This window comes from Typopeltis vanoorti, chromosome 13, assembly GCF_054136105.1.
Source record: "Typopeltis vanoorti isolate ZY-2024b chromosome 13, IOZ_Tvanoo_1.0, whole genome shotgun sequence".
Classification (NCBI taxonomy): domain Eukaryota; kingdom Metazoa; phylum Arthropoda; class Arachnida; order Uropygi; family Thelyphonidae; genus Typopeltis; species Typopeltis vanoorti.
This window is the reverse complement of record NC_143561.1, coordinates 31447446-31475230: the sequence shown is the minus strand read 5'-3', so window position 1 is coordinate 31475230 and position 27785 is coordinate 31447446. Positions and strand designations below refer to the sequence as shown.

At 35.9% G+C, this 27785-nt stretch overlaps 1 protein-coding gene across 1 annotated transcript in view; it reads right to left on the bottom strand.

The window, feature by feature from the left end:
* The window catches only part of Ptpmeg (protein tyrosine phosphatase Meg), a 558329-nt gene that overhangs the window by 377176 nt on the left and 153368 nt on the right, over positions 1 to 27785 (bottom strand). Inside the window, exons 7-8 of the mRNA XM_090403197.1 lie at positions 23410 to 23530; positions 2969 to 3062 (exon numbers count right to left, since the gene is read on the bottom strand). Coding sequence (XP_090259323.1) covers positions 2969 to 3062; positions 23410 to 23530 — 215 coding nt within the window. The remainder of the gene's footprint in view (positions 1 to 2968; positions 3063 to 23409; positions 23531 to 27785) is intronic.

Here is a 27785-nt window from a genome sequence, read left to right as displayed (position 1 = left end):
AGTCACTAGTAGAGTGCCTCGGGGGTCTGTTTTAGGGCAATTACTGTTTAATTTGTATATTAATGATATAGGTGAAGATTTGGATGGAGATATTCAGTTGTTTGCAGATGATGCAAAGTTGGGACGAACCATGAAGTGTAGTGAAGATGTAGTGGCCTTACAGGAAGACTTGAATAGATTGAGTGATTGGGCAAGCAAATGGGGATGTGAGTTCAATGTTACAAAATGTAAGGTTTTAAAATTTGGAAAACAAAGATGGGATGCAGAATTTATGCTTGATGCGAATATATTGTTGGAAGTAGAGGAAATAAGAGATCTGGGGATGATAGTGGATAAGGATCTAAAATTTAGGGGACACATCACCAAAATTGTGAAGACAACACAAAGGTTTCTGGGAATGATGCAGAGGACACTGATGTGTAGAAGTAGGGAGATTCTTGTTCCGTTGTATAAGGCTTTGATTAGGCCACACATGGCCTATTATGCCCAGATTTGGTCACTGCGTTTTCAGAAGGATGAAGAGATGTTGGAAAGGGTCCAAAGGTGACTGACTAAGGTAGTTTCTGACCTCTGGGATATCGAGTATGAGGAAAGATTGAGAAGATGTAATTTGCAGAGTCTGGTGGACAGGAGGAAGAGGGGAGATATGATAGAGACCTACAAGTTTGTAAGGGGTTGTTATAGGATCAATGGTGTAGAAGTTCTACAGAGAATAGTGGGAGAGCAGGGGAGAACCAGAGGTCATCCCTGGAAACTGTATAAAGAGGGTGTGAGTAGGGGAGTGAGAGGCAGGTTTTTTTTCGTGCAGAATTGTGAATGATTGGAATGCCTTGCCTGAGAATGTGGTATCTGCAAAGAGTTTGAATGTGTTTAAAACATGGTATGATGAGCTGTGTGTGTGATAAAAGGAGCTTCCAGATGAGTTTTTGACTCCATGAGGTCTTGGGGTAGTAATAATAATAATAAAGTATTTTACATGAGTTTTCCTCTTATGTTATAATTCTCTTCAAATAGACGCCACTACTCTGCTAAACCAGGCTAGTATATCTCCTATACTGAGGAACTAAATTCTTGATATGAAAAACTTATGTAAACAATTATTTATTGCAAATCCCTTCCCCCTCACAAACACACATTTTTAGACATCATCTTGGTATGAACAAATTCTGGGTGCATATATTCCAAACAAAAGATGTTTTCTTAAACAAAATATGAGTCATAGTATTATTATTATTAATACAGTAACATCCATGGAATCAAAAGACTCATCGTGGGAGGGCCACTCAACCAGCAACAAATCTATCGTATTGAGCTTTAAAATTATTTACACACCCTGCATTCACGATGTACTCTGCCAATTCAATCCACTCACAACTCTCCATGTAAGATATGTAATCCTCACTCTCTTCTTCACCTTTCTTTATAAATTTCCAGGAGTGGCCTCTCGTTCTTCCCATCTGAATGTTTTATGGCAACTGTATACCATATATACCATATGACAACTATACACCTCCGAATCAAAAAAATTAGAATTAAAGAAAATGTGTTGAATGATTTGCAATTCTAATTCATTGCATAGAAAATTATTACCAAATATGAATTAGCATCATCTAAATCTATGCACTTTGTAGATTATATAACAATCTACAAACACAAAAATGTAATATAAATTATAAGAAAACTCTGTTATTTGAAAACGTTCACAGAATTAGAATTAATTTTTATCATGGTTCAAAATATTAGAATAATGTGAAAAATAAATGTAAATTACAATTACAGTCAAACGGAAATGACATGACAATTAGTACTTGAAATATACAAAAAGAAATATACGCTTCTAGGAAGTACATAATTGTACTTCTTAGAAGATTAATCAAATTTAAGGAGGTCCTAGACAAGCATGTAATTGAAACACTAAGAAACAACACTTTTGTGGGAAATGGTTGTTATGTTTCCAATAAACAGTTCCAATTTAATTACTTATAAAATACTTTATGCCTAATAGATGCAGTGTGTTAAAAGTTACTGTTATTCTTTATTTCTAATATTAACTAGATTAAAAAAAAACATCAAGAGCATTTCGCTTATGGGGATTTGTGTTGAAACAATGCTATACAAGCTTTGCCTTCCTTAAATCACATTTTATATTAACACTAAACTGGACTGCCTAATCAATATTCTGTGTATGTGTGTGTGTGTGTGAGAGAGAGAGAGAACACTCTCTCTCTTTCTCACTGAATAGCAAATTGGTAATTAATTATGAAACATGGAGTATGAAGACAGATTGATGAAATGCAGCTTGCAAAACCATGTGAAAAATAAGAGGAAGAGAGGATACGTGACTGGGACATTTAAATATTTTGGTAAAGAGTTGTTACTGCATTAATGTGGAACAAACTTTTCATAGACTGGGACAAGGGGGAGAAGAACAAGGGAACATCTCGGAAGCTGTATAAGGAGGGTGAGAGAATAGCATAAGGAGCAAGTTCTTTGCATGGGGTGGAGAGTGGTTAGTGAGTGGAATGCATTCCTAACATTGTGGTGAATGTACTTTAAACATGAGTTTAAAGCACGGTTTGATGGGCTTTGTGAGTAATAGTGTGTACCTACCATGATAAGTCTTGACTCTTGATTCCATTAAAGTTTGGTGTTAATAATAATAAAACCACCTTTTAAACATCTAAATCTTTTAAAACCATTTAAAACAAAAATAAAACTAACATGTTAGCCATATTAATCACAATACGAATATTTCAATTTAACTAAAGGAGGTCTACAAATAAATTAATGCAGATATGTATATGTGGGTAAGGAAAATAACATAACATAATTAATAAACAGAATGACATATTTCATTGTACCTTTATACCATGATGCACGATACTGTGCACCATTCCACACCTACAGTATAATGGCACAGAACTACTGTGCATAGGAAATATAAGCATGCAGTGCAAATGGTGCTTACCCTTACCCTTGCCCGATGTAAGTCTACCCCATACATATCCAATCGCTTGGCATGATCAAGGAAATTATATTCAGCATCTGCAGGAGTCTGTCCTCTAAAAACAAACAAAAAACAACATAATTTTATTCATTAATAGGAAAAAAATGAATAATAATCCAAAATTTTAAATTAGAGCATCCTATACCAGTGGGATCAGCAACCTTTCAAAGAAGAAAAGTAACTTTTATGAGGTTTTCCTTCCATGAAGGAATCATTTCTATAACTATAGTGCATGAACATATGATGGTATGAAAGTAATGTATAGCAGTGATGACCATCACTAATGAGTAATCTACAACAAAGTCTGTGCAGAGTCAAGTTCTGGTGCAAATGCAAGGAAGCTCATAAAGTCATCTGGTAGGATCACCAGATGACTATACAGAAGTACTATGAGAATAAAAGGGCATTCCTGTTGTGACGCAGGTGAGAAAACATGGATTCATCACTATAATATAGAAATGAAGAGAATGTTGATGGAGTGGCATCATTTCAATTCAGTGCATAAGAAGAAATGGAAAAGACAACCTCCATGGAAAAAAGCATGGCAATCGTGTTCTGGAACAAAGATAGGATCACCAGAAACATGATGAGGTCCTCTTTTTTTCATGACAAAATCCAACTTTACACCAGTCTACATATAAGGGATGCAAATGAAACATCTGGCTGACTGATCTTCCCCATCCTGTGTACAGCCCAGATCTGGCATCCTCCGATTACAGCCTGTTTAGCACTCCGAAGAGATGCATTTGAAGAACACAATTTCGTAGTGAAATAAGCTGTATGTAAAGAGCTCTGACAATAAAAGCTTTTATGGGATCAGCATATAGCACTGCATCTCACTCAGCAATGGCAAAGGTGTATAGTAAACAATGGAGACCATAGAAAAATGAATGGATACTCTCACAACAGGAGGATTAATCCATACATAATATTGATAAGTGAATTATATTTGAAGAAAAAATAAAAAGTAAGAGGTATTATTTTCATACCAACAATCATAATTGTAATACAATATGACACTTTCTGGTAAAAAGACCTTAGTTCAAATCTCATAAGATATGAGAAAATTTTCTTTCCTCATATCCTATGAGATTTGAGTTAGTTTACAAATCTCACATATCAGACTGATTCTATACAGATGGCAGGATCATTTGTAACTAGCATGTTAACACGCTTGGATAACAGACTATCAGAATATGAATAATCCATTAACTGCAACAGAAAAATTAAGTTTGTAAGAAGCCAGGTAATTTGATTACAAAGAAAGCTGGGATAGGATGAGATATAATTTCTTCAATGAGATCCTATAGCTTTTTTTTGGGGGGGGGGGAGTAGGAGAGGGTGGCAAATAATCCCCCCAATACACACACACACATTTTTCATAACTTCCAGGGATGGCCTCTGGTTTTCCCCCTCTCACCTTCGACTCTTTTTATAATCCCATCTGGATTCATCTGATAAAATCCTCTCACTAACATAAATATCTCTATCATATCACCTCTTTTCCTCCTATCCACCAAACTCTGCAATCCACATTTCTTCAATCTCTCTCCATAACCAGCATTTCAAATTCCTGATATTGCATTAGTCACTCGTCTCTGAAACCTCATCAATGTTTCCACATCATGCTGAAAACCAGGTGAACAAATTTGAGTCCAAAGTGTGGTCTGACCAATGCTTTATACAGTGGCACATCCGCTTCCTTATCTCTACATGGTAGAGTATTTTTTTATCATAGCAGCACTATGAATTACCGACCGATTAGCATATCAGGAATCATTGTCAAGGTCTTAGAGAAATTAGTCAAGAAAAGAATACAGGATTGGATAGATGAAAATGGGATATTGTATGGGGGACAACATGGTTTTGTGAAGGGTAGATCATGCCTCAGTAACTTGCTCACGTTTTATAAGTGATACTACTCGACCTTGCCAAGGCCATTGACAGGATACCACATGGAACCCTAATCAGTAAACTGGAGCAGATGGGTATATATATATAGGGTTGGTGAGATGGATAAGAGGGTGGTTGAAGGAGAGATATCAAAGAGTGGTTTATTCAGGAGTGGAGTCTAAAAGACGTCTTGTGACTAGTGGAGTGCCACAGGGCTCTGTTCTTGGACCACTGCTTTTCAATTTGTTCATCAATGATATTGGAAAGGATCTGAGAGGAAGTGTTCACTTGTTTGCTGATGATGCAAAGTTGGGTAGAGCAATTGTGAGTGCACAAGATGTCAAAATTTTACAGGATGATTTGGATAGTTTGGAGGACTGGGCTAGGAAAAATGGATGTCAATTTAATGTGGCAAAGTGTAAGGTTATGCACTTTGGGGTGAAAAGAATAGCAGCAGTATATCGCATTGGGGGAATCATACTCCAGGAGATTGATGAGGGCAGGGATTTGGGAGTGTTGGTGGATAGGGAGTTGAAGTTTAGGGAGCACATTGCAAAAGTAACTAAAACAGCTCACCAAATCACTTGGCTTCTGAAAAATACTTTAACATGCAGAGACGAACAAGTTGTTGTTCCTCTGTATCGAGCCTTGATAAGACCCCATCTGGACTTCTGTGCCCAGCTATGGGCACCAGGGTTTCTTCGTGATGGGGAGGAAGTGGAGAGGGTCCAGAGACGAGTGACCAAGATGATAGCAGGTCTGTGGAATGAACCTTATGAGAATAGGTTGAAGATTTGTGGGTTGCAGAAATTGGACGATAGGCGAAGGAGGGGTGATATGATTGAGACATTCAAATTACTGAAGGGTTTTTATAAGATTGATCCAGAAGATATTTTTGAAAATATGACTGGTGGTGGTGGGAGGACTAGGGGCCATGCATGGAAGCTGGGCAAGAGCATGGTTGACAAGGGTGTTAGAGCTAGGTTCTTTACTTGGAGAGTGGTAAATGAGTGGAATAAGCTTCCAGAGTCTGTTGTGGGTGCTACGACCGTGAATGAGTTCAAGGCAAGGTATGATAGATACTGTGTGAATGTCGAATAGTTGTTCTTGACATGATGTTAGGGCCTCCCTCGATGAGTCTGTCGACTCCTTGGAGTTTCCCGGAACAATAATAATAATAATAATGATGTGCAGCCTTTTCTTTTTTTCAGCATACTCTCAGGTCTGCATATAATAAGATCTTAAGGTATCAATAACTTATCTTCAAACATAAAGGATACCTCTCCCTCCCTATTTCCCAGACCAGAGAAAAATTAACCTTCTAGCAACAACAGTAATTTCAAAATTTTCTTGCTAAAAACATTTCACAGCTAAAGATGTCTTCTCGTCCAATAAGGACTGTCTCTACTGCTCCACAAACATTCGTTTTCTCACAATCAACAGATAATGTTCTACAAATCCTAAGATAATAGTTTTTAAAATAATAGTTTTGACCTCAATACAGAGGTCAAAGCTTCAAATATTAATTTCTTAATTATAAGTAATTATTCTAACATGTATCTTGTGTCTCCATAAATTATTCACTATGAATGCTGACCACAATGTAACCTTAAAAGAAAGAAGTCCACAGTGTTGTCGAAACCTGATTGCACGAGTTTCAGCAACAATCAAGAAACATTTACTGGTAACTTAGTCTTCAACTAATAGTTCATCCTTTTTATTCATCTTCAATGCATCTGTCTTATGTGATAGAATGCTGTAGTATTTCCCAGAAACTATCATCTTCAAAAGAAATGTCAAACTCTTTCTTCTTCCCATTTAACCTCATTGGTAGTATCAGTGTACTGTCAATGTGAAACATTCATGGATAGAAGTGGCTTGTTTTTGTTTTAAATATCACTCTTATACACACAAAAGGCTGCAATACCTATAGCAAACCAATGCTGTATGAGGGAAGGAGTAAAGCGAAAAATAATTCAGTTGATGTTCTTTTGAAAAGCTGGAGAATGTAATCTTTTGGGAATACTTTGTGAGGAAGACTATTCCACAGAACCAAGGTGGCTAGAATGAAAGATGAATGGGAGTTGTAGGTTCAGTAAGGCAGCAATTCAACTGTAAGGCTTAGCTCATATGGGGTGGGGGGGCATAACAAATGTCATTTCTGCTGAACATCTGTAGAAGAGACGGATATTTCCTGAATTTCCCTCTTCCAAATAGCATCAAGAATTTTTACAGATGTCTTAGATGAACACCCTCAGAAATGTGAGATCAATATTCCAAAGTTGGGTACATTTATGATTTATACAGTATTAGAATAGAGTCTCTGTAGCTCAGTTGGTTTTTACAGAGCTCCCTGGCTGGAAAGACCTGGGTTCAATTCCTGTCTATGACACAAGGAACTTTTATCAGAGCTTTTCAGTCAAAGATGAGTTAGCTGGTCTCATACAGGAATGAAGTCCCGCCCCCAGAAACTTGGGCATTTTTTTGTCCCTCCAAATAGGCAAACTGGCCCCATGAACACATTTATCTACAGACATAGGATACCAAATGCAAGATGGAAGAGATTAGAGCCTCATCATTTTATCTTTCTACTGCAAATTATGGATTAGAATAAAGTGGACAGATGAAAAGTAATGTCTTGAGTTAAAAAAAGAATGTAAGTTTTTTTTGAAGCTGAGGGTTCTATAAAAGTGATGTGGTTATGTAGCTATATGGATTATGGGTCAGTATGGGAAGTGAAATGTTTTTGGAGCACTGAAGGCAACTATGCTGTTATCACTCCACAGAAAGATAGTATGTAAAGTTTGCATCACTGATAGTACATAATAGATGCTTAAGTTCTTTGAGCACTGCAAGAGTTATCATATCAGTATCATGATCACTAGAAAAACTGCAAAAAAAAAAAGAGAGTGGGTGAAATAACAGAGTCCTGAAGAACACCTGCATTAATAGGATAATTTCGATAAAGAGAAAACCCTCCTTCATAACACCATAATTACATAAAAAAATACAAAGGAAATAAAAATGCATACTATCTAGCAAACATGACTCTGTCTTTCATTATTCCACCCCATTTCTCTCTTTTTTTTAAAAAAAATCTGATTTAATACTGCTGGACTGCTTCTCAGTTAAGTGAAGAAAAGCACAATTCCTGCTTTTCACTAACTGCTTTCTGTGGGTCCTATCATATATTTTGCTAGTATTTATAAGAATATTAGCAAAATATAATATAATATAAATATATAACTAAAAGTTACTGTTATACTAATTTATCTTTATAAATTAAAGATGCCAAGAAATTATATTCTTGGTTTCATCTTTTATCCAAGTGTAAACTAAGTTTGCTCGTGAATAGATTATCCTTGACAAAATAAGGCAAATTCAAAAGGCAGAACACAGAAAAATGGATTTCACCTTCGCAGTCCAGAGAATGAGATGACTTTTAACTCATTAAGGCAAAACTACTGATGTGATGTTGTTAAAAAAAAAAAATCATTACTTCTTTTCGCTTAGATTAACATCTGTTAATTTTTGGTATGAATATATAAACATTTTGATTGGGGTATGGTTGATGCAACAAGACCATGGAGATCTCTTTGAATAGACAAATCAAATTTAAGCCTTCTATGGATAGGTATATAATATAATCCACAGAAGTGTTAAATTTGATTGCCTGTTATTATTTTGATTGCGAGCTATTTCTGAGGAAATTACAACTTACACTGGATACTAATTAAAATAACTTTAATTAATATTTCTGATATTTAGCATCATCTTTAGTAGTGGCTGCTGCACACGTGATGCCCATAGATAAGTCATTATTTTTTAGTAGATATTGGTGACATTGTTAAACATATTCATGGTATTTTGTTTATTTTTCACTGTGTTGTTAAGTAGTGTTGTTTATTCTTGACTATTATTATGCGATATTTTTTAAAAACGTTCTTCATATGGCGCTGATGTGTACCAAGTCACTGATTGACTGATATCAACATGTGGGATTAAGTGCAATGTAGCATGTGTATAATGAATTTGTTGCCAAGAGTGAATGGTTTGTGGCATGAGAGAGCAACAATGGAGAGAAAATTTGTCAGAAAAGTTTCATAAGCAAGTACAAGAAATGTGAGTTGTGTCAAGAGCAAAAGAATGGAGTGACTGATATTATGGATATAACGCAGTATTGTCAAAGTGCTATGGATAATGTAGTGAAACCAATGAAAGATACTGCATGAAATATGAGTGAGAGTTTGAAGGAAATGGTTCGAAGTAATAATGTAAATATGAGATGCCAGCACGGAAAGAAATTGCACACTTATGTGGACTCCTTTACAGGACAAAATGTGAGCCCGAGCGAAGAAATGATTGGTGTGTGTGGTACAGAAGGATGGAGAATGAAAGAAAGAATGAATGGGAAAAGCATAAAAGTGTGAGAAACTGAGAGAAAAGAGATAGCGTTGTATTGGGATTTGATGATAAGAGGTATACTTAATGAGAAACTGATGAAAGCATGTTTTCCAGGTGTTAAGATAGGATGTTAGTATATTGAAAAAGAAAAAAAAAGAGAATGAGTTAATTGTTTCAACAGGCACAAATGATGCCTGTTAGGTGAGAAATAGGCAATAAGAGAAGATATGCAAGAGTTGTCAGAAGAAGCAAAAAGGAAGAGTAAGAAAGTAAAGGTTGTGAGTCTGCTGCCTCGGTATGATAGGACAGAATGAAGGAGAAGGGCCATGATTGCCAATGAGAAGATTGCATAGGAGGAATAGTGTGCAGTTTATAGATATGTAGTGTGAATTTGATGGCCTGATTGTGGAAAGCAGCCAAGCAGTCTTGTACTGTGAAGTTGCTCAACATGTAAAAATTTCAGTCAAGAAAAGGTTTATGCAAAACTACAAAGCTGGCAATTATAACAAATTTAGAAGACAACTTGGAGCAATTGCATATCATAAGAAACTACATGGAATGAATATCACTAGTACATAAGAATTGGTCAACGATTGTTTGGGCAAGGTAGTATCTGAGTGCATACCCTGGGTCAGGAGGATAAAGCGAATGTGGATTAAGCAGATGACTAGCAATATAAAGCAGGAGCTGCAAAAAAAAAAAAAAAAAAGCATTGTGGAAGAAATATAAACAAGTGATCAGCATTACCATGAGCAGTATAAAGCACAAGCAAGAAGGGTAATGAGTATGGAAGGAGGGCTAAATCAGTTTACAACAGAAAATTAGCTAAACAGGCCAAAGTAAATCCGAAAGAGCTTTTTCCCCCCTACACAGCAAGTAGGAGAAAGAATGATTATGGAAATATAACTTTACTCAGTGCTGATGGCAGGAAAGTGACAGAAGTAGTTACTTAGTGATCACTTTGCAAGGGTATATCATCCAGGTGGTGACTTTGCAGTTACTGAGGTGACAGAGACTGATGTGTGCATTGAAGTAGATGAACTGGAGGTACTCAGTATATTGAAAAATATCAATGTATATGCAGCGGTAGGGCTGGGCGATTATGCCAGCTCATATGCTATGAGGTTTGGCTAAAATCCCCACAAAATATTAAAACCATGTAACTGCAATCCCCTCCTTCAGAGTAGAGATTACACAAAATCAATCATTTTGCATATCTGGGGAACTTTGGAAAAAGTAACAAAAATCATTAAGAAATATAACCTTACAACCACTAAGTGGTTGTAAAGTTATATTTCTTAACGATTTTTACAGATCACGTAAAAAAATTGGCATCCCCCTATCTGCTCCATCAAAGACTGTCCACATTCAATAAACCTACCAGTTTCATGAAAATTCAGCAAAAACCATTCAATGAAAGATAGATTAACGAATGGTAAGTCATCAAATAAACAATTAATTGAACAACAATGAAACAAATAGCACTTCATCGAAAAGGCAATTTACTGAATAAACAATTCCTCAAACAACAGTTCATCACAAATGAAACCAATCGAAAAATAATTCACTGATAATATTTAGATGAATTTTTTCATAATTCACTGAAAAATGAATTTTCATGAAAACTATTGCTTTAAAGTTTTCAATATGAATACCTAACACCATCCAAGATGTAGACAACATATACAAGTGGTTACTGAAATGTAATAATTATTTTGCTCTTTTTATAACATTATTTTTGTAAGTGTACCTGCTACTTCACTGAGTAGGTAGCCATTTATTTCTAGACAAAACGTTTGTTCTCCTAATTTTTTCACAACAACAATAGTTTGATTGAAATCAAAACTGACAAATTTTAATATAGATCTTTATTAAATTAATTTATATTTATTTATATATTATTATTTATTTATATATTTATATTTATATATTATTTAGATATTATTAATTTATATTTTATAAATTAATTTCATTAAATTTCATCCAGCCAGAGTGGAATTATTAATATCATTTTTAAACTTCTTTACCAAAATTTTCTAATAAAGTGATCCTGTTGGAACTAAAACTGAACCACACAGACTTCTTGTGCATTTTACAAATTCCAATGTTTGCAGGTATTCTACTTATTGGTATTGCTATAAAAATCTGGTATTATTATAAAATTCTGTCACTGCAATATAAAATTTTTACATTTTGTCCTTTTGTAGCTCCAAATATAGTTGAACTGAAAACTGGAACAGTTTTACAAATTTTTGTAAAAGATTCAAATATCAAATTGGAGTAAAATTTATCCCATATAACTGGTGTTTGTGTGCAGGCATCACACACTAATACTATTATTACTATTAATAATAATGGAGGAGCCTCAATAGTTCAATAGGTATAAATGAAATCCTTTAGTTAGAAAGACCAGAGTTCGAATCCTGTGCATGATTTTTATCACTCCTCTTCAACTTAAGGAGAGTTATTTGGTCTCGTATGGAGATAGCAGGGTTTGATTCCTGGAAACTTGGGTGATTCATCCCAAAACCGGTCCCCATGAACACACATATCTATGGACATAAAACACTATAGTAAGGAAAACAATGGAAAACCATCTTGTTCTCTAATTATTTCCTAGTAAAATAGCATTGCTATCCCACCAACCATTCGGTTGAAGAAAGAGAAGGATAAGGGGGTATAAAAATTATTATTATGCATAGTAGTTGTCTATAATTAGAAACGTAAGGATTCCATGTGATAAAGCATCCATGCTGATATACTGTTGCGAGCGAACAAACCTTCAAGATTGATCATTATTAATGTATTACACTGCAATTTGAAAAATGCTGAAATACTGATGTGAATGATAAAAAAGACAAAATTGACAAACATACCCAGATGATAATCCCTCCTGAATTTTGCAAACATGATGTTTTGAGAACACTTGCAAAGGTACTACAAAACAAAGAGTGCTGTTTTTCATGATAAATTATTTTCCCTCTTAGTTTACTATGGTAAAATGCTTCAAGGTTAAAATTTGTACTTGGTATGTGGATCTTATCACTTGTACGATTTACAGTACATTTGGTTTAATTCTTAAATAACTGACTGTTGTCTCACCCTTTTTCATCTTTATTATAACTTATTTGTATTAACTCAGGTCAAAAAATGAATCAGTAAATGAAATCTCCATTGTACTCTACAGAATACTTCTGTAAATCATCAGATTAGTTCACTCATTTCTGAAAAACAACAAAAAAGTATTCTGCAAATCGACAGATTTATTGATACCTTAATTGAAAAGGAATTTAACCCTCTCAAAAAAAAAAAAAAAAAAAAAAAAAAAAAAATTAATATATTTTTCTGCATTCATTAAAAAGAATACAGATTATCAACTAACTTTTCCAATTATACGATGCACTGCGATTGCGATGCCGATTCTAATGAAGATTATTTTATTTGTTCTACATATTTCATGGCCATATTTTATTTTAACTTTGATTTTGATAATAAAAAAAAAAAATTTTGTATTTCATAATGGGAAAACATAAAACAGTAAGAGAAGAGTGAAATGACATTTCTGTACGCATTAAGGGAAGAAAAGCATAAAAAATTCTATAATTATGAAATTAATAATTTCATCCTTAATTTGCAAAATGAAACAAAATTAAATTAATAATTTCATTTTGTTATGACGAAATACAGCAGGTGCAAATTACTGAAACCATTAGTTCAGTGCAATACCTAAACTGTTAATTATTATTATTATCACGGACGACTCCAAGGAGTCCTTGGACTCATCGAAGGAGGCCCTAAATATCATGTCCACACAACTATATGACATTCTCACAGTATCTATCATACCTTGCCTTGCACTCACTCACCGTCATAGCACCCACAACAGACTGGCAGCTTATTCCATTCATTTATCACTCTAAAAGTAAAGAACCCAGCTCTAACACCCTTGCTAACCACACTCTTTCCCAGCTTCCATAGGTGTCCCCTAGTTCTCCCACCACCAGTCCTGATCTCAAAAATATCCTCTGAATTAATCCTATAGAAACCCTTTAGCAATTTGTATGTCTCAATCATATCTCCCCTTTTCCGCCTATCAACTAATTTCTGCAACCCACAAATCTTCAACCTGTTCTCATAAGGTTCATTCCATAGACCCACTATCATCTTAGTCACTCGCCTCTGGATACTCTCCATCTCCTCCCCATCAAGAAGGAACCAAGGTGACCAAATCTGGGCACAGTAGTCAAGATGAGGTCTTATCAAGGCTTGGTACAAAGGTACAATAACTTGCTTGTCTCTGCTCATCAAAGTATTTTTCAACAACCAAGTGAGTCGATGAGCTGATTTAGCCACTTTTGCAATGTGTCCCCTAAACTTCATCTTCCTATCCACCAACACTCCCAAGTCCCTGGCCTCATCAATCTCCTGGAGTACAGTTCCACCAATGTGGTATACTGCTGCTAATCTTTTCACCCCAAAATGCATAACCTTACATTCTGTCACATTAAATTAACATCCATTCTCCTTAGCCCAGAACTCCGATCTATCCAAGAGGTCCTGCAAGATTTTGACATCTTCTGCATTCACTATTGCCCTACTCAACTTTGCATCATCAGCGAACAAATGAACTGTTCCTCTTAAATCCTTCCCTATAGCGTTAATGAACAAATTAAACCGCAGTGGTCCAAGAACAGAACCCTGCGGCACACCACTAGTCACAGGCTGCATTTTGGACTCTACTCCTGAATAAACTACTCTCTGATATCTCTCCATCAACCACCCACCTATCCATCTCACCAACCCTATATCCATTCCCATATGTTGTAGTTTACGGATTAGAATTCCATGTGGTATCCTGTCAAATACCTTAGCCAGGTCCAGCAGTATCACCGTAAGCCCATTACCCTTATCCAGTTCAGCCATCACTGTGTCATAAAACTTGAGCAAGTCACTGAGGCATGATCTACCCTTCACAAAGCCATGCTCCCCGTACAGTATCTCATTTTCATCAATCATTCCTGTATTTTTCCCTTGACTACTTTCTCCAAGACCTTGACAACGACTCCTGATATGCTGATCGGTCGGTAATTTGCAACAGTAGTCTTGGATTCTCCTTTATGCAGGGGAACTATTTTCCCCTCTTTCCACACCTTCGGGACTAAACCAGACCCGAGACTCAGATTAAACAACATGGTCAAGGGCACTGATAATTCTTTAGCCGCTTCACGTAAGACCCGTGCCAGAATACCATCCAATCCCACAGATGTATTCTTGTTAACGTTCTTTAATAGACTATTCACCTCCACTTCATTCATCACAATTCCCGTATAAACTAATGATTCCTTCATTTTTTCAATGTCACCACCTGGATTATATACTCTTGCAAAGTGCTCACTCTGTAATTCCATGATATCGACAGATTCAGTGACTTCCTTACCATTGTCATTCCTCAAAATCATTTTGCCGTATACAGTTTTTTTTTTGCTTGCAGCATATTGAAAGAGCTGTTTGGGATTCTCTTTAGCTTGCATAGCTCGTTTCATTTCATAATCCGCTTTTGCTTTTTTTACCACGCTCGTTACCCTTCTGGCCTGCACTTTATACCTTTCGTGTGCCTGCAGGTCACCTCTTTCTTTAAATTCCCTCCACAGTTCTTTCTTTAAATTCCCTCCACAGCTGTTTCTTTTTTTTTTGCAGCTCAAGCTTAATGGTGTTATTCATCCATTTAACCTCTACTTGTTTTACTATTCAGACCCTAGGTATACAATCAGACACAACCTCCTGTAAATGCTCCTTGACCACTTCCCATGCTCTATCAACATCCAGCCCTTGCAGTTGTACATGCCATGGCACTGAACCAAGCAATCTCCTAAGCTTGTCATACTTGCCAGCATGGTAATTCCACATATACCCTGTCTTAATCGAAAATTCCACACCTTTAGCCACCTCCCAGGTCAAGACCTTATGATCACTCTCACCAATAGGTGGCAACATGATCATATTCATTACAGTCAAATTCTCAGATGCTATTACCAGGTCAAGCACTCTCACACTCCTTGTATTTTCAATTACATGCTGTCTCAGATAGTTATCCCTTAATAATTGAATAAAATCCAGTTCCTTCCTCACATGTGTCCTCTCCTCCTTCCAATCAATGTTACCATAGTTGAAATCTCCCATAATAATTAACCTCCTTCCACTCATTTCAACAATTTGTTTATGCATACTCTCTCCACCATCTATTCCATCACCTGGTCTATAGCAACTCCCAACTGTATATTTTGTTCTGCCAGTCTCAATCTCACACCAAATATCCTCAAATGAGCTCTTTTCACTATCCTGCGATACAACTTCAATTCTCCTTGGCTGCAGTTCATCTTATGCAGTTCAGCTATCTTCAATAACACTCCTCCCCCCATTTTATTCTCTCTGTCCCTCCTAAACACACTATAACTTACACATTCTATCCCACTAACTATATCATCTTCTGTCAGCCATGTTTCACTAATGCCAATAACCTGTGGCCAGGAAGAGTCAATCAAGGCCAAAAATTCTTCCTTCTTGTTCCTAATACTCCTGGCATTAGGATATATGAAATGCAGAGGTCCCGTTGTCCCACCCCTCTCTTGATGCATTATTCTAACTATCCCATTCAGATTTCTTGTCCTTAGTATTGGCTTGAGTACATTATATACATTCTTACATTCAACTGTCTCACTGATGTCTGCATATCCACTAATAAAGCAGTTGCATTTGAAAATCAGAGGAAGTGAGTAGGCATAGTGAGTAGTGACCAGCATTTTATTTATTTTTTTTAATAGAATAGTCTAGAAAATATAAGACTGGATCAGACAGATTTCTAGTTTTAAGACACATTTGAAAAATGTGTGTACAAAATCAAATTGATCTATAAGACTCCAACTAACGTCACATCCCCTCACATTAAATAAAATATTTCCCGTTTTCTGTTTTTGTAGTTGATTATTTTGTTTTTCTATTTACTAAATGTTAACAAAATCGTATTTGATATTTTGTTAGTTTTTTTGTTTTTACTTTTATATGTAGGAGTACTTAGTTTTGTGAAACTTTTGTTTCAGTTTCTTGGATGTCTTTCCTATTGTGGGTCGAGGTAAAATAATAAAAAAAAAGTTTGAGAAATACTGTTATAGAGTATATATGAGGGTTGTTTGAAAAGTGTGGTAAGTTTCCAATAGATGATGACACAATTTGTTCATTCATACCAGTGTTGACACATATCATCGTTTTCATAACCCCTGGCAAAATGTTAGACATGTGCAATGCCTAGTTCTCGTTTGGCAAACATTTAAAATGATCGTGTTTGCATTTTTCATAAAAATGGAGGAAAAACGAGTTTCATGCAAATAAAACACTCTTATTTGAAGAAGTGGATGGCAGCGCAGATCAAAGCAGAGTTAGATGCAGTTCATGGGGACTCTGCACCCAGCATTAAAGACTATTTATTTGTGGATAAACGAGTTTAAACGTGGTCATAAGTCCATTGAAGATGAAGTGCACTCCGGACGCCCGATTAAAGTCACTACAAAGGAAATGATTGACAAAATTCATGTTATTTTTATGGAAGACCACTGAGTGTAAGTGTGTGAGACTGCTGAGATTGTAGGTATCTTAACTGAACGGGTGTATAATATCCAGCACGAAAAATTGCACATGAAAAATCTGTGTGCATGATTGTTCACTGTTGATCAAAAATGCATGCAAAAAGACATTTCAATGCAGTGTTTGGCGATGTTTAATCACAATTTGCAGGATTTTTTGTGTCAATTCGTGATCATAGATGAAACTTGGATCCACCTCTACACAGCTGAGTTCAAGCAGCAGTCAAAACAGTGGACAATGCCTAGTGAAAGAGCACCAAAAAAAGCAAAGACCATTTTGTCAGCTGGGAAGGTGATGGCCAGTGTATTTTGGGATTCCCAAGGAATTATCATGATAGACTATTTGGAAAAGGGGTAAGCCAATAACAGGAGTCTATTATGCATCATTGTTGGACTGTTTAACACTTTCATTGCCAAGCTGAAAATTGGAATTTCGTGTAGTGGCCAATTTTTTTTTATTTTTTCATTTAGTTAGCGACGTCCACGCGATAACGCGTGATCGGCCGACCGGCGAGGACTCGTATCACGCGATATCGCGTGCTTGCCGATGAACATGTTGAAAGAAGAACTGAAGAAAAAAAATGGCCAAGATTGGCACACAAAAAAGTGCTCTTTCATCAAGACAATACACAGTCGCACACATTGGTGGTCACAATGGAATAATTGCACAAATTGAAGTTCGAATTGGTTCCACATCCACTGTATTCTCTGGACATGGCCTCATGTGTGACTTCTTGTTGCCAAACTTAAAAATTTGGCTCGCTGGGAAAAAATTTTCTCCAAACAAGGATGTTATCAAGGCTGTCAATGACTATTTTGCACAATTTGACAAATCCTACTTTTTAGAGGGTGAAAAAATCGGAAACTCGCTGGATCAAACGGGTACACCTTGATGGAGACTATGTTGAGAAATAAAGGTGATTTTTTCCCCAAAAAACGTGTTTAAATTACTTTTTTACTAAACTTTTCAAACAGCACTTGTACGTATCTGTATTTTTGAGGCCACCATTTGCTTAGTTTGCTAAAGTTTTCTCAGAATATATATAACAATAAAATATATAGGAAATGATAAAAAAAATTAAAAAAACTTGAAAAAATGATCATTTATGAAAGACTTTGAATCATGTTTAACTTATTTAGTGCTGTTTCTGCTATTCCTCAAGGATAAATGCCATATGCCCTTACCCTTCAAATGTCTTTGAAGGCAAGTAACCACAGGTGACAAGGAGAGGATAAAGCTAAGAATAACGAAGAGTATAGATATGGGCATATCTCAGGGGTTGAGGAGGTGGCTGATGTAATTTGTATTATGTTTTAAGGTTAAAAGTTTCTCTTGGAAAATAATAAAATAAGAATAATGAGAAATAGAAAAACTTAGTTTTGGAATCATATTCATCTGTTGTTATATTCTGATGAACAGCATTTGGAAGATCACATTCTAACTTCTGAAGACTGCCAATGGTAGGCAGACCATAGGTAGGAAAACAATGCACTTAAGGAAAATAGTTTGGGGTTGAGTTGTTTTGAATTATGACTGAAGCAACTGCTATAATTAACTGCAAGGGTGTTTATCTAACTGCTCTGCTTGTTTTCCAGCAATAAAAACCCAAGCTTCAGGGATGAAATTATCTTTCCATTCCCCCATATGAGACTGGCTAACTCACCTTAGAATGAAAACCCTGACAAAAACTCTTGGCAGCTGAGATAAACACAGGATTTTGAAGTTCTTTCAAGCAGTTTTCAGGTGTAGAATTTTTCTTTTCTCAGTTTGTAGAAAACAGGTTTAGAATTATTATTATTATTGGCTATTCCAAGGAGTCCTTAGACTCATGGAGGCCATTAAAAATCATAACAAAAAATATTCCGACATTTGTGGAGTATCTATCATACTTTGCTTTGAACTCATTCAGTCGCGACACCCACAACACACTCTGGAAACCTATTCCATTCATTCATAAGATGGATGAGTTTTTGACATTAGTTAAGTGCAATCTTGCCAAAAGTTATAGGAATTAGTGAAACTTGGCTGATAGCAGAAGATATGGTTAGTGGTGTTGAATGTGATGGGTGTGGAGGACAGATACAATAGACGAAGAATATAAGACACAGACACAGGAGAGCGACCAAAATGGTGAGGAAGGCAAAACTTGAATATGAGAAGAGATTGGCACTAAGATCCAAAGAAAATCCTAGGGAATGTTTTAGCTATGTGGCCAGTAGGTGGAGAAATGATTGTGGAAGAATGACTTGCGGGATAAAAAGGGAATAGAGTGACTGATGCAGAGGACATAGTGCAGTTGTTCAATGAGTACTTTATTGGAGTATTTCATCCTGGAGGAGGTTTTCATACTAGAAGAATAGGGCAGGTTCAGGGTTTAGAGGTGCAAGAGGAGAGGGTGTTCCAAATACTGAGTACTCTGGATACCAGTAAAGCTGTTGGACTGGATGGTATTTCACCATGGTTTTGAGAGAATGTGCTAAAGAACTGACAGCTCCGTTGACCTGGCTTTTCAATAAAAGTCTGGCTGTGGCAAAGGTACCCAGGGAATGGAAGGAAGGTAAGATAGGGGCATTGCATAAGGGCAGTAGCAGACTGAAAATGTCTAATTATAGGCCTATTTTTGTGTCATCAGTAGTTGTTAAGGTCTTGAAGAAATTAGTGAGGGACTATATACAGTGTTGGGCAGATGAGGGTAATGTTAACTGTGAGAATCAACATAGATTTGTTAAGGGGTGCTCTTGCTTTAGTAATATGGTTGCCTTTTATAATAAAGTGACAAGAGCAGTTGATGAGGGAAAGGCATATACTGTCATTTTTTTGGATTTTGCAAAGGCATTTGACAGGGTGCCACATGATAAGCTGATATTTAAGTTGCAGCACATGGGTTTAAATGTCGGGTTAGTCAAATGGATTCAGGATTGGCTGACTAATAGGTATCAGAGAGTTGTGTATGGTGGAGCAATAATCAAGGAGGCAGAAGGTTACAAGTGGGGTTCCACAGGGCTCAGTACTGGGATCTGTATTTTTCAACCTTTATATCAATGATATTGTCAATAGATTGCAAGGGGACATTCAGTTGTTTGCAGATGATGATGTGAAGCTGGGAAGAGTTATCAGTAATAGTGCAGATGTGGCAGCCCTGCAAGAGGATTTGAATAAACTAGACAGATGAGAAAATGAATGGGAGTGTCGGTTCAATGCAGCAAAATGTAAAGTCTTGAGGTTTGGGATCCATCGATGGGAAGATGCATACTCGATTGGAGGAGCTGTACTGGAGGAGGTATGAGAGACAAGAGATCTCGGGGTGGTGATGATTGATAGAAAACTGAAATTCAGGGAGCATATTGCAAAGATGATGAGGGTAACTCAGAGGATTGTTGCAATACTGAGAAGGACGCTGACCTGCAGAGATAAAAGAGTTATCATTCCATTGTATAAGACCATGATCAGACCACACTTAGACTTGGCCAGTTCTCAGATTTGGCCAGGATTTTAAGGAGATAAATTGACTGTGGGAAAGGGTACAGAGGGGGATAACAAAGATGGTTTCAGGAATGTACAATATGAGTTATGAGGATCGACTGAGGGAATATGGACTGCAGAGTTTGGTGGATAGAAGAAGGAGAGGTGATATGACCGAGACTTTTAAACTGTTGAGAGGCAGTTACAGGGTAGACATTGGAGAGTTCTTTCACTTGGTGGAACGGTGGGAAGAAACGATGACAAGGGGCCATCCCTGGAATTACGAAAGGAGGCTGTGTGCAAAAAGAGGGTGAGGAGTGGTTTCTTTGCATGGAGGGTGGTTGAACCTTGTAATGCATTGCCTGAGAGAGTGGTTGGAGCGTGAACGGTCAATGGGTTCAAGGAGTGGTATGATAAACTTTGTGTTTCCTAAAAACGACCTCCCAAGATGAGTCTTTTGACTCCATGGAGGCCTGGATAATAATAATATAATATTTTCAGGGAGGATAAAGCTGATAGGCTGAGGGGGGGGGGGGGGGTATTGCTGATGATAGGTGAAGAACTGAAGCTAAAAAAAAAGTAGGATATCAAGAAGAGAAGTGTGTGAAGAGTATATTTGAAGCAATTTGGTGTGAAATAGTGGCCAATGGAACAAAATATACAGTTGGTTGCTGCTATAGTTCTGGGGGATACAAGGAATGATATGGAAGACATGCATTGGAAAATTAGTGCAATGAATGCAGATCGAGTAATCATTATGGAGATTTTAACTACAGTGATATTGACTGGAAAGTAGAAAGATCACATGGTCAGAGGAAAATGGAATTTATACACCTTCTAAGAGATAATTACTTGAAACAGCATGTAACTAAAGGAATCAGTGTTGAGAAGGTGTTAGATCTCGTCACAGGTTCAGAAGATCTGTTCGTAAGTAAAGTGTCCATGTTACCTCCAATTGCTGAGAGTGATCCCTGTAGTATTGACTTGGGAGGTTGCAAAATTTGTGTATTTTTCTATTAAGAAGAGGGGGGGTTGTAATGCACAGAATTACAGGGCAGGTGATTATAACAAGCTTCAGAAGCAGCTTGCAGCCATCCCATAACATAAGAATATGCAGGAGATGGATGGATGGATGGATGGATGGATGTTAGCAGTCCATGGGAAATAGTCTACTGGTATCTGAAGGAAGCAATATTAGAATGCATTCCCATGGTCAGGAAGAAAAATAAGGTAGGTGTTAGATGGAGAGAGAAAAAAATAAAGAAAATGTTATGGATGATTTATAAGGAGAAAGGTGATCAGCAAGCTCACAAGCAATACAAAACTCAGGCTAGAAAGGTTACTAGCATTGTTAATCAGGCTAAATCTGATTATCAGATAACCTCAGCCAAACAGGTAAAAGGAAATTTGAAGGGAGATATTCAATTGTCTGTTGATAATGTAAAGCTGGGCAGCATAATAACTTTAGTAGGTGCTGATGGTACGAGGTGACCGAGGCAGATGTAATAGTTACTGAGTGACCACGTTTCAAAACTTTATCACCCAAGTAAGGATATTTCTGTGTCCTATGTAGCAAGAGGTACTTAGGATATTGCAGAATTTAAATGCAAATACTGCTGTAGGTTTGGAATATCAGCTCTGGTATTAGATGAACATGCAAAGGAATTGTCAGTGCCTGTCAATGTCAAACTTAAGTTAAATGCCTTGGCTATTTAACTTACGTTTCAGCTCTGGTAAGGTCCGTAGGAAGTGGAAGGAAGGTAAAATAGTTGGTTAGAGACAGAAGTTGGGAAAGGGTGGATAAGAATATGCACTCTATGCGGGCCGACATGTTTTTGTTAAAGGTCAGGATTGCCTTAATAAATTTATTAACTTTCTCTAATAGGGTGACAGTTGAGTTGGACAAGGGGGATGGCTACACCCATGGAATACTGTTATGTAAAATGGAACTAATGGTGACAGATATTAAACTAGTGATCTGGATATGAGAATGGCTGATGGAGAGATACCAAAATGTAGTGTATGGAAGAGCAGAGTCCAGGATGAAGCAGGCGACTAGTGGTGTGCCACAAGGCTCTGTGTTTTGAACATTTTTTCAATTTGTACATAAACGATATAGGAAATGATTTGAAGATTGAAGAAAGATATTCAGTTGTTTCTTGATGATAAAATTGAAAGTAATAATTAATCAAACTGATGTGGAGAGCTTTCGGGATGATTTTAAAAAAGTTAGCTGTATGGTTGAAAGATAATGGATGACAATTTAATGTGGAAAAAGTGTAAAGTTATGAATTTTGGGATTAAAAGATTACAAGCTGTGCACCACATTGATGGAAATGTACTCCAGGAAATTGATGAGGATATGGACTTGGTTGAAGTTCAGAGGGCATACTGCTAAGGCAGCTTATAGAATTACTTGGTTATCGAAGAACTACAATGCAGAGATAAACAATTTATTCATTTTCTTTATAAGGCGTTGATACGTCCACATCTGAATTACTGTGCTTGGATCTAGCTGCCTGGATTCCATGGAGATGAGGAAGTGGTAGAAAAGATTCAAAGGTGAATGACTAAGTTGGTGAGTCATAGGAGAAATGCTACCTATTCTGATAGACTGAGTTTGAGGATTGCGGAAGTTAGTCGATAGACAAGGAAGAGAGAATATGATATAAACATTGAAGTTGAGAAAGGAATTTTATAGGATTGATGTAGGGGAAAGGAAATATTTCAGACCCTCAGTGAGTCTTTGGACTCCCTGGAAGTGTCATATAATAATAATAATAATAATAATAATAATGCATATTCTTTCATAAAATTCTAGGGATGTGCTAACTAAAAATGAACAACATGATATACAATGCTATATAATACTGAAGAGTTATCAGCTTCTGGGTGATGTCCAGTATATTATGCATGCATGCATGCATGCACACATAAATGATTAATGTGTGCATGCATGCATTCCATCTACATTCCACTACAAAGAGCAATAAAATAAAACATACTTGTGCAATTTATGAAGCTCCATTATTTTCTTTTCAACCTCTTCAGTCTGGGAGGGAACTAAATGCAGTTCTGAAAGATATCCATGCTTATGTTCTTCCTGATTAAAATCACCAAGCTCAGCTAAAAAATGGAGAAAAAACATTTATAACAAAAGATTTTATTTTTGCTCAAAATGAACTAATGGACTGTTCCATATAACATTTAAGAAAAAAAATTATAAAAAGTAAGAAAATGACTGTGGACATCATTTTACAACATTTCTAAAATAGAGATATCATTAACCTAAAGCCATTTCAGGCAATGTTTGCTGTAGATATAATTTCATTTTGCCAATTTTGCCATTAAAATGATCCAAATGAAACAGCAAATTTTAGTAGTGATTCTACATAACAAATATCATTAAATTTTACAATCTAGGTGGGAATTACCATTTATGAATCAATTTCCCAATAAAAATGGTCCAATTACAGTTGAAAAACTAATTCCTAAATTTCGTGAAAATATTAAAATCATGAATAATTGTTTTAGTTCCTTTTTGACACCTTAAGACTTGGACAGGAATAAATATGACTACACTGCAACATATGCATATTGAAAGAATACACAAGAATAGCATATTCTTACAATTCTTTAGACAGAATATACAGGGTGTCCACATTAGACCTCCTTAATTTCAACATGTTTCTATTAAAGTGTATGGATTATGGTGTCAAAAGTGTAAAAATGAGAAGGAACATTCACCAAGTTTTTGCAAAAAAATAAATCGGTACACTTTCACTTGTGCTCCTTTAATACCATGCACAATGTTAACCAATCAAGTTCTCTGAGGCATGTCAGGAGTGATGTAGGACACTGCAGCAGAAATGCAATGTTTTAGGTTCTCTAGGCCAGGGTTTCTCAAACTGTGTTCTGCGGAAGGTGAATAGGTGTTCCGCGAGAAGTTCTGAAATTTGTCATTTTAGTTTTCTAAGCATTTTTCATGAATAAATATTTTATAGTAAAAATATTCTGAGGAGAACAATATTCGTGAATATGTCAAAAAGCTCAGACCCAGAACACCTAATAACATCTGTGTATCGTTAATTTTCACACATCGAAACCTTTCAACATTTGAGAGAGGGAATGCTGCTGTTCATGACGGGTCAAAAATTGCCTGCAAGCCCATTACAATAATTGATGTCATATCTTCTGTTCTCAAAACTGAAAAAAATGACATCTGTGTAGCAAATTTCAGTGACCAAGCAGCATATTTTTAAACATGGAAGTATTCATGAATTATCGTTAATTTTCACACGTTGAAATCTTTCAACAATCGGGAAAGAGAATACCGCCATTTATGACCGATCGTAAAAATTGTCTGCAAGCCGATTACAACAATGGGCGGCATGTTCTCAAAACTGAACGAAATAACATCTGCATTGCAAATATCAGTGACCAATCAGCAAGGAAGTATAAAGAAAATTTTTCCACTGAAATTGAAGATCAAGGTAGTCTGTATCCAGTTCTCATATCTATTACTACTGAATACTTTCTTCGCAAGTTTGTATTGCATTGTGTAAATGCTTGTTCTGAAACCGGAGTGCCGTGATCTTTTTTAAAAGTAATAGGAATACAGAGTTAAAATCTGATATGAATAGGAGACAAGGCACTTTGTTTAATTTTGGTATTAAGAAATCTCTTAGTGAAGGTGTTTGTGACGGAACAGATAGTGAGTCATCCACCTGAAGCCTACAAAGATCTCCAGGATGTACAAAAGGAGGGGAAAACTACCAGCACACAGGAGAAAAAGTCTGCATGCACTCGTAAGTACTTATAATAATATTATAAATATATTTCATGATCAGAATGGGATATGTAAATGAAAATCAGCACAAATTAATTTAATGATGTTTGCCTGAATAAACTACGACATGCTACATTTCATTAGTCCAGTGATTGATAACTAATTTAAATGTAATTTATATTTGTCAACATGCCACACCGTTATACATAAGTGTACTAATACTCTTTATGATTATGCCATAATTAATTATTAATACTTATGTTAATGTATGAACTTCAAAAAAATTTGGAAAGGTATTTAGGAGTAAATTTGTTGGAACTGGGTCCTCGGAAAAAAAAAAAAAAATCAGCTAACGCCTTTTTATTCCCGTATATAGGGAGTTGGCAAGGTGACTTTTTCTTACTCTTTTAACTAATTTTATAATTAATATCTGATTTATTTCGAACTGTTTAATTTTTGTTATTGAACATTTTATCAAATCATTCTTATTACAATTGCTTTTACATTATTTGATATGGTTTAGTACTTTTCTTACAAGTATTGTTACAATTCATATTTACTTTTGTGTCTAACAGATAAGCTTAGGTGTTGATGGTTATTCATGACTTATTTTTCACGGTATTAACAACACCACACACACTTTTATCACAAAGATGTTTTATTAACACTTATATTTTGCTGATTTTCAACTCAGCATCATCAGAGCACAACACACTTGTAAACGCGACAGTGAGTGAGTGAGTGAGTGAGTGAGTGAAACAATATAATTGTAAAAGACAAAAGATCTAAAGTCCTATTTTTTGGCACCCTCTAACGGGGGGGGGGGAACAGCAGCTATCCAGGAGTTTTTCTTAGGATAACCGTCTCCCAAATTTTTGGCAAATTAATGCAACCATATTTGTTAAGGTTGGGAGAATTCTTCAAAGCCATTGCTGACTCAAAAAATAATCTTTCAGATCTATAACGACTCCTAAATAGCACATTCGTTTTCCTCCATCTAATCCTGTGTGAAGGAGTATCCAAAGCGCAGTTTGCCAGTCTCAACTTCACTCACTGTCGCGTTTACAAGTTTACTTTTGTGTGTTGCAGTCTTTTTTTACTATTTTGCATTATTCATTTACTTTTATATTATTTGACATTTCTTATTTATAATCTTATTGTTTTTCATACTAAAGTTACCTTTAAAATAAAAACAAATTTCTATTTGTTTTTATTATAGCTCTGACAAATATTGGAATCTGAATATTATTGAAAAAATACCCATGGATTCTTGTTTAAAGACAGGAACTTTAACACAAGGAGAAGCAAGTACTTCTGCTGACACATCTACTCGTATGATTGAAGAAGATATGGAATTGCAAACTGCTAATATTAAAGAACAAGAGTCATCTAAGAACAGACCAAAACGGAAGTACCATGAAAGTTATTTAAATTATGGATTTACGTGTATTGGCAATACACATGCTCCTGATGTTTTATGTAATAAAATACTAGTAAACAGTTCTTTGGCTCCAGCTAAATTTCATAGGCACTTCAAAACGAAACACACTGATTACAAAGGAAAAGATATACACTTTTTTAAGAGACGATGTGACTCGCTAGAAAAATCTAAACTTCAAATAGCTACAATTGCTACAACTGAAAATGCAACAGAAGCATCTTTTCACATGAGTTACCGCATTGCACTTTATGGTGAAGCTCATACAATTGGTGAGACGCTCGTTAAGCCTTGTGTGAAAGACATTGTATCATGCATGCTAAACGAGCAGGTTGCTAAAAAAATAGATGCAGTACAATTATCAAATGATACTGTTTTGCACCGAATCAAAGATCTTTATGCTGACATAGAAAAAGGGTTAATTCATCGACTTAGACTGCAGTGAATATTCACTGCAAATGGACGAATCTACAGATGTCGCAGGACTCGCTGTATTACTAGTGTTTGTTCGTTACATATTTGATAAAAGTATTGAAGAATATTTACTCATGTGCAAATATCTACAAGAAAAAACTACCGGAGAAGATAAATTCAACTGTATTAATAATTATATTACAAAACAGGAAATAAGTTGGGAGAAGTGTATTGATATTTTTACAGATGGTGCTCAAGCAATGGTAGGAAAGATGAAGGGCGTTGTAATATGCATTATGCAAGTAGCTACAAGAGCCACCAAAAGTCATTGTGTTTTGCATAGACAAGCACTAGTATCGAAAAGAATTCGTACATATTTAAAAACTATTTGGATGAAGCTGAAAAAATGATCAACTATGTAAAATCTCGACCACTTCAATCCAGATTATTTAAAATTTTGTGCGATGAAATGGGTAGTGCACATAATGCACTTTTGTTACATACTGAAGTGAGATGGCTATCCAGAGGAAAAGCATTATTGAGGCTTTTTGAACTTCATAGTGAGTTAATGGTCTTCTTGATGTCACATAATTGAGGACAAAATTTTATTGAATTATTAAGAAATTCTTCATGGTTGATGAGTCTTGCATATTTGGCAGATATTTTTACAAAGCATAATGAAATTAACTTATCATTACAAGGAAAGAATATTACAATTTTTAATACAAGAGATAAAATTG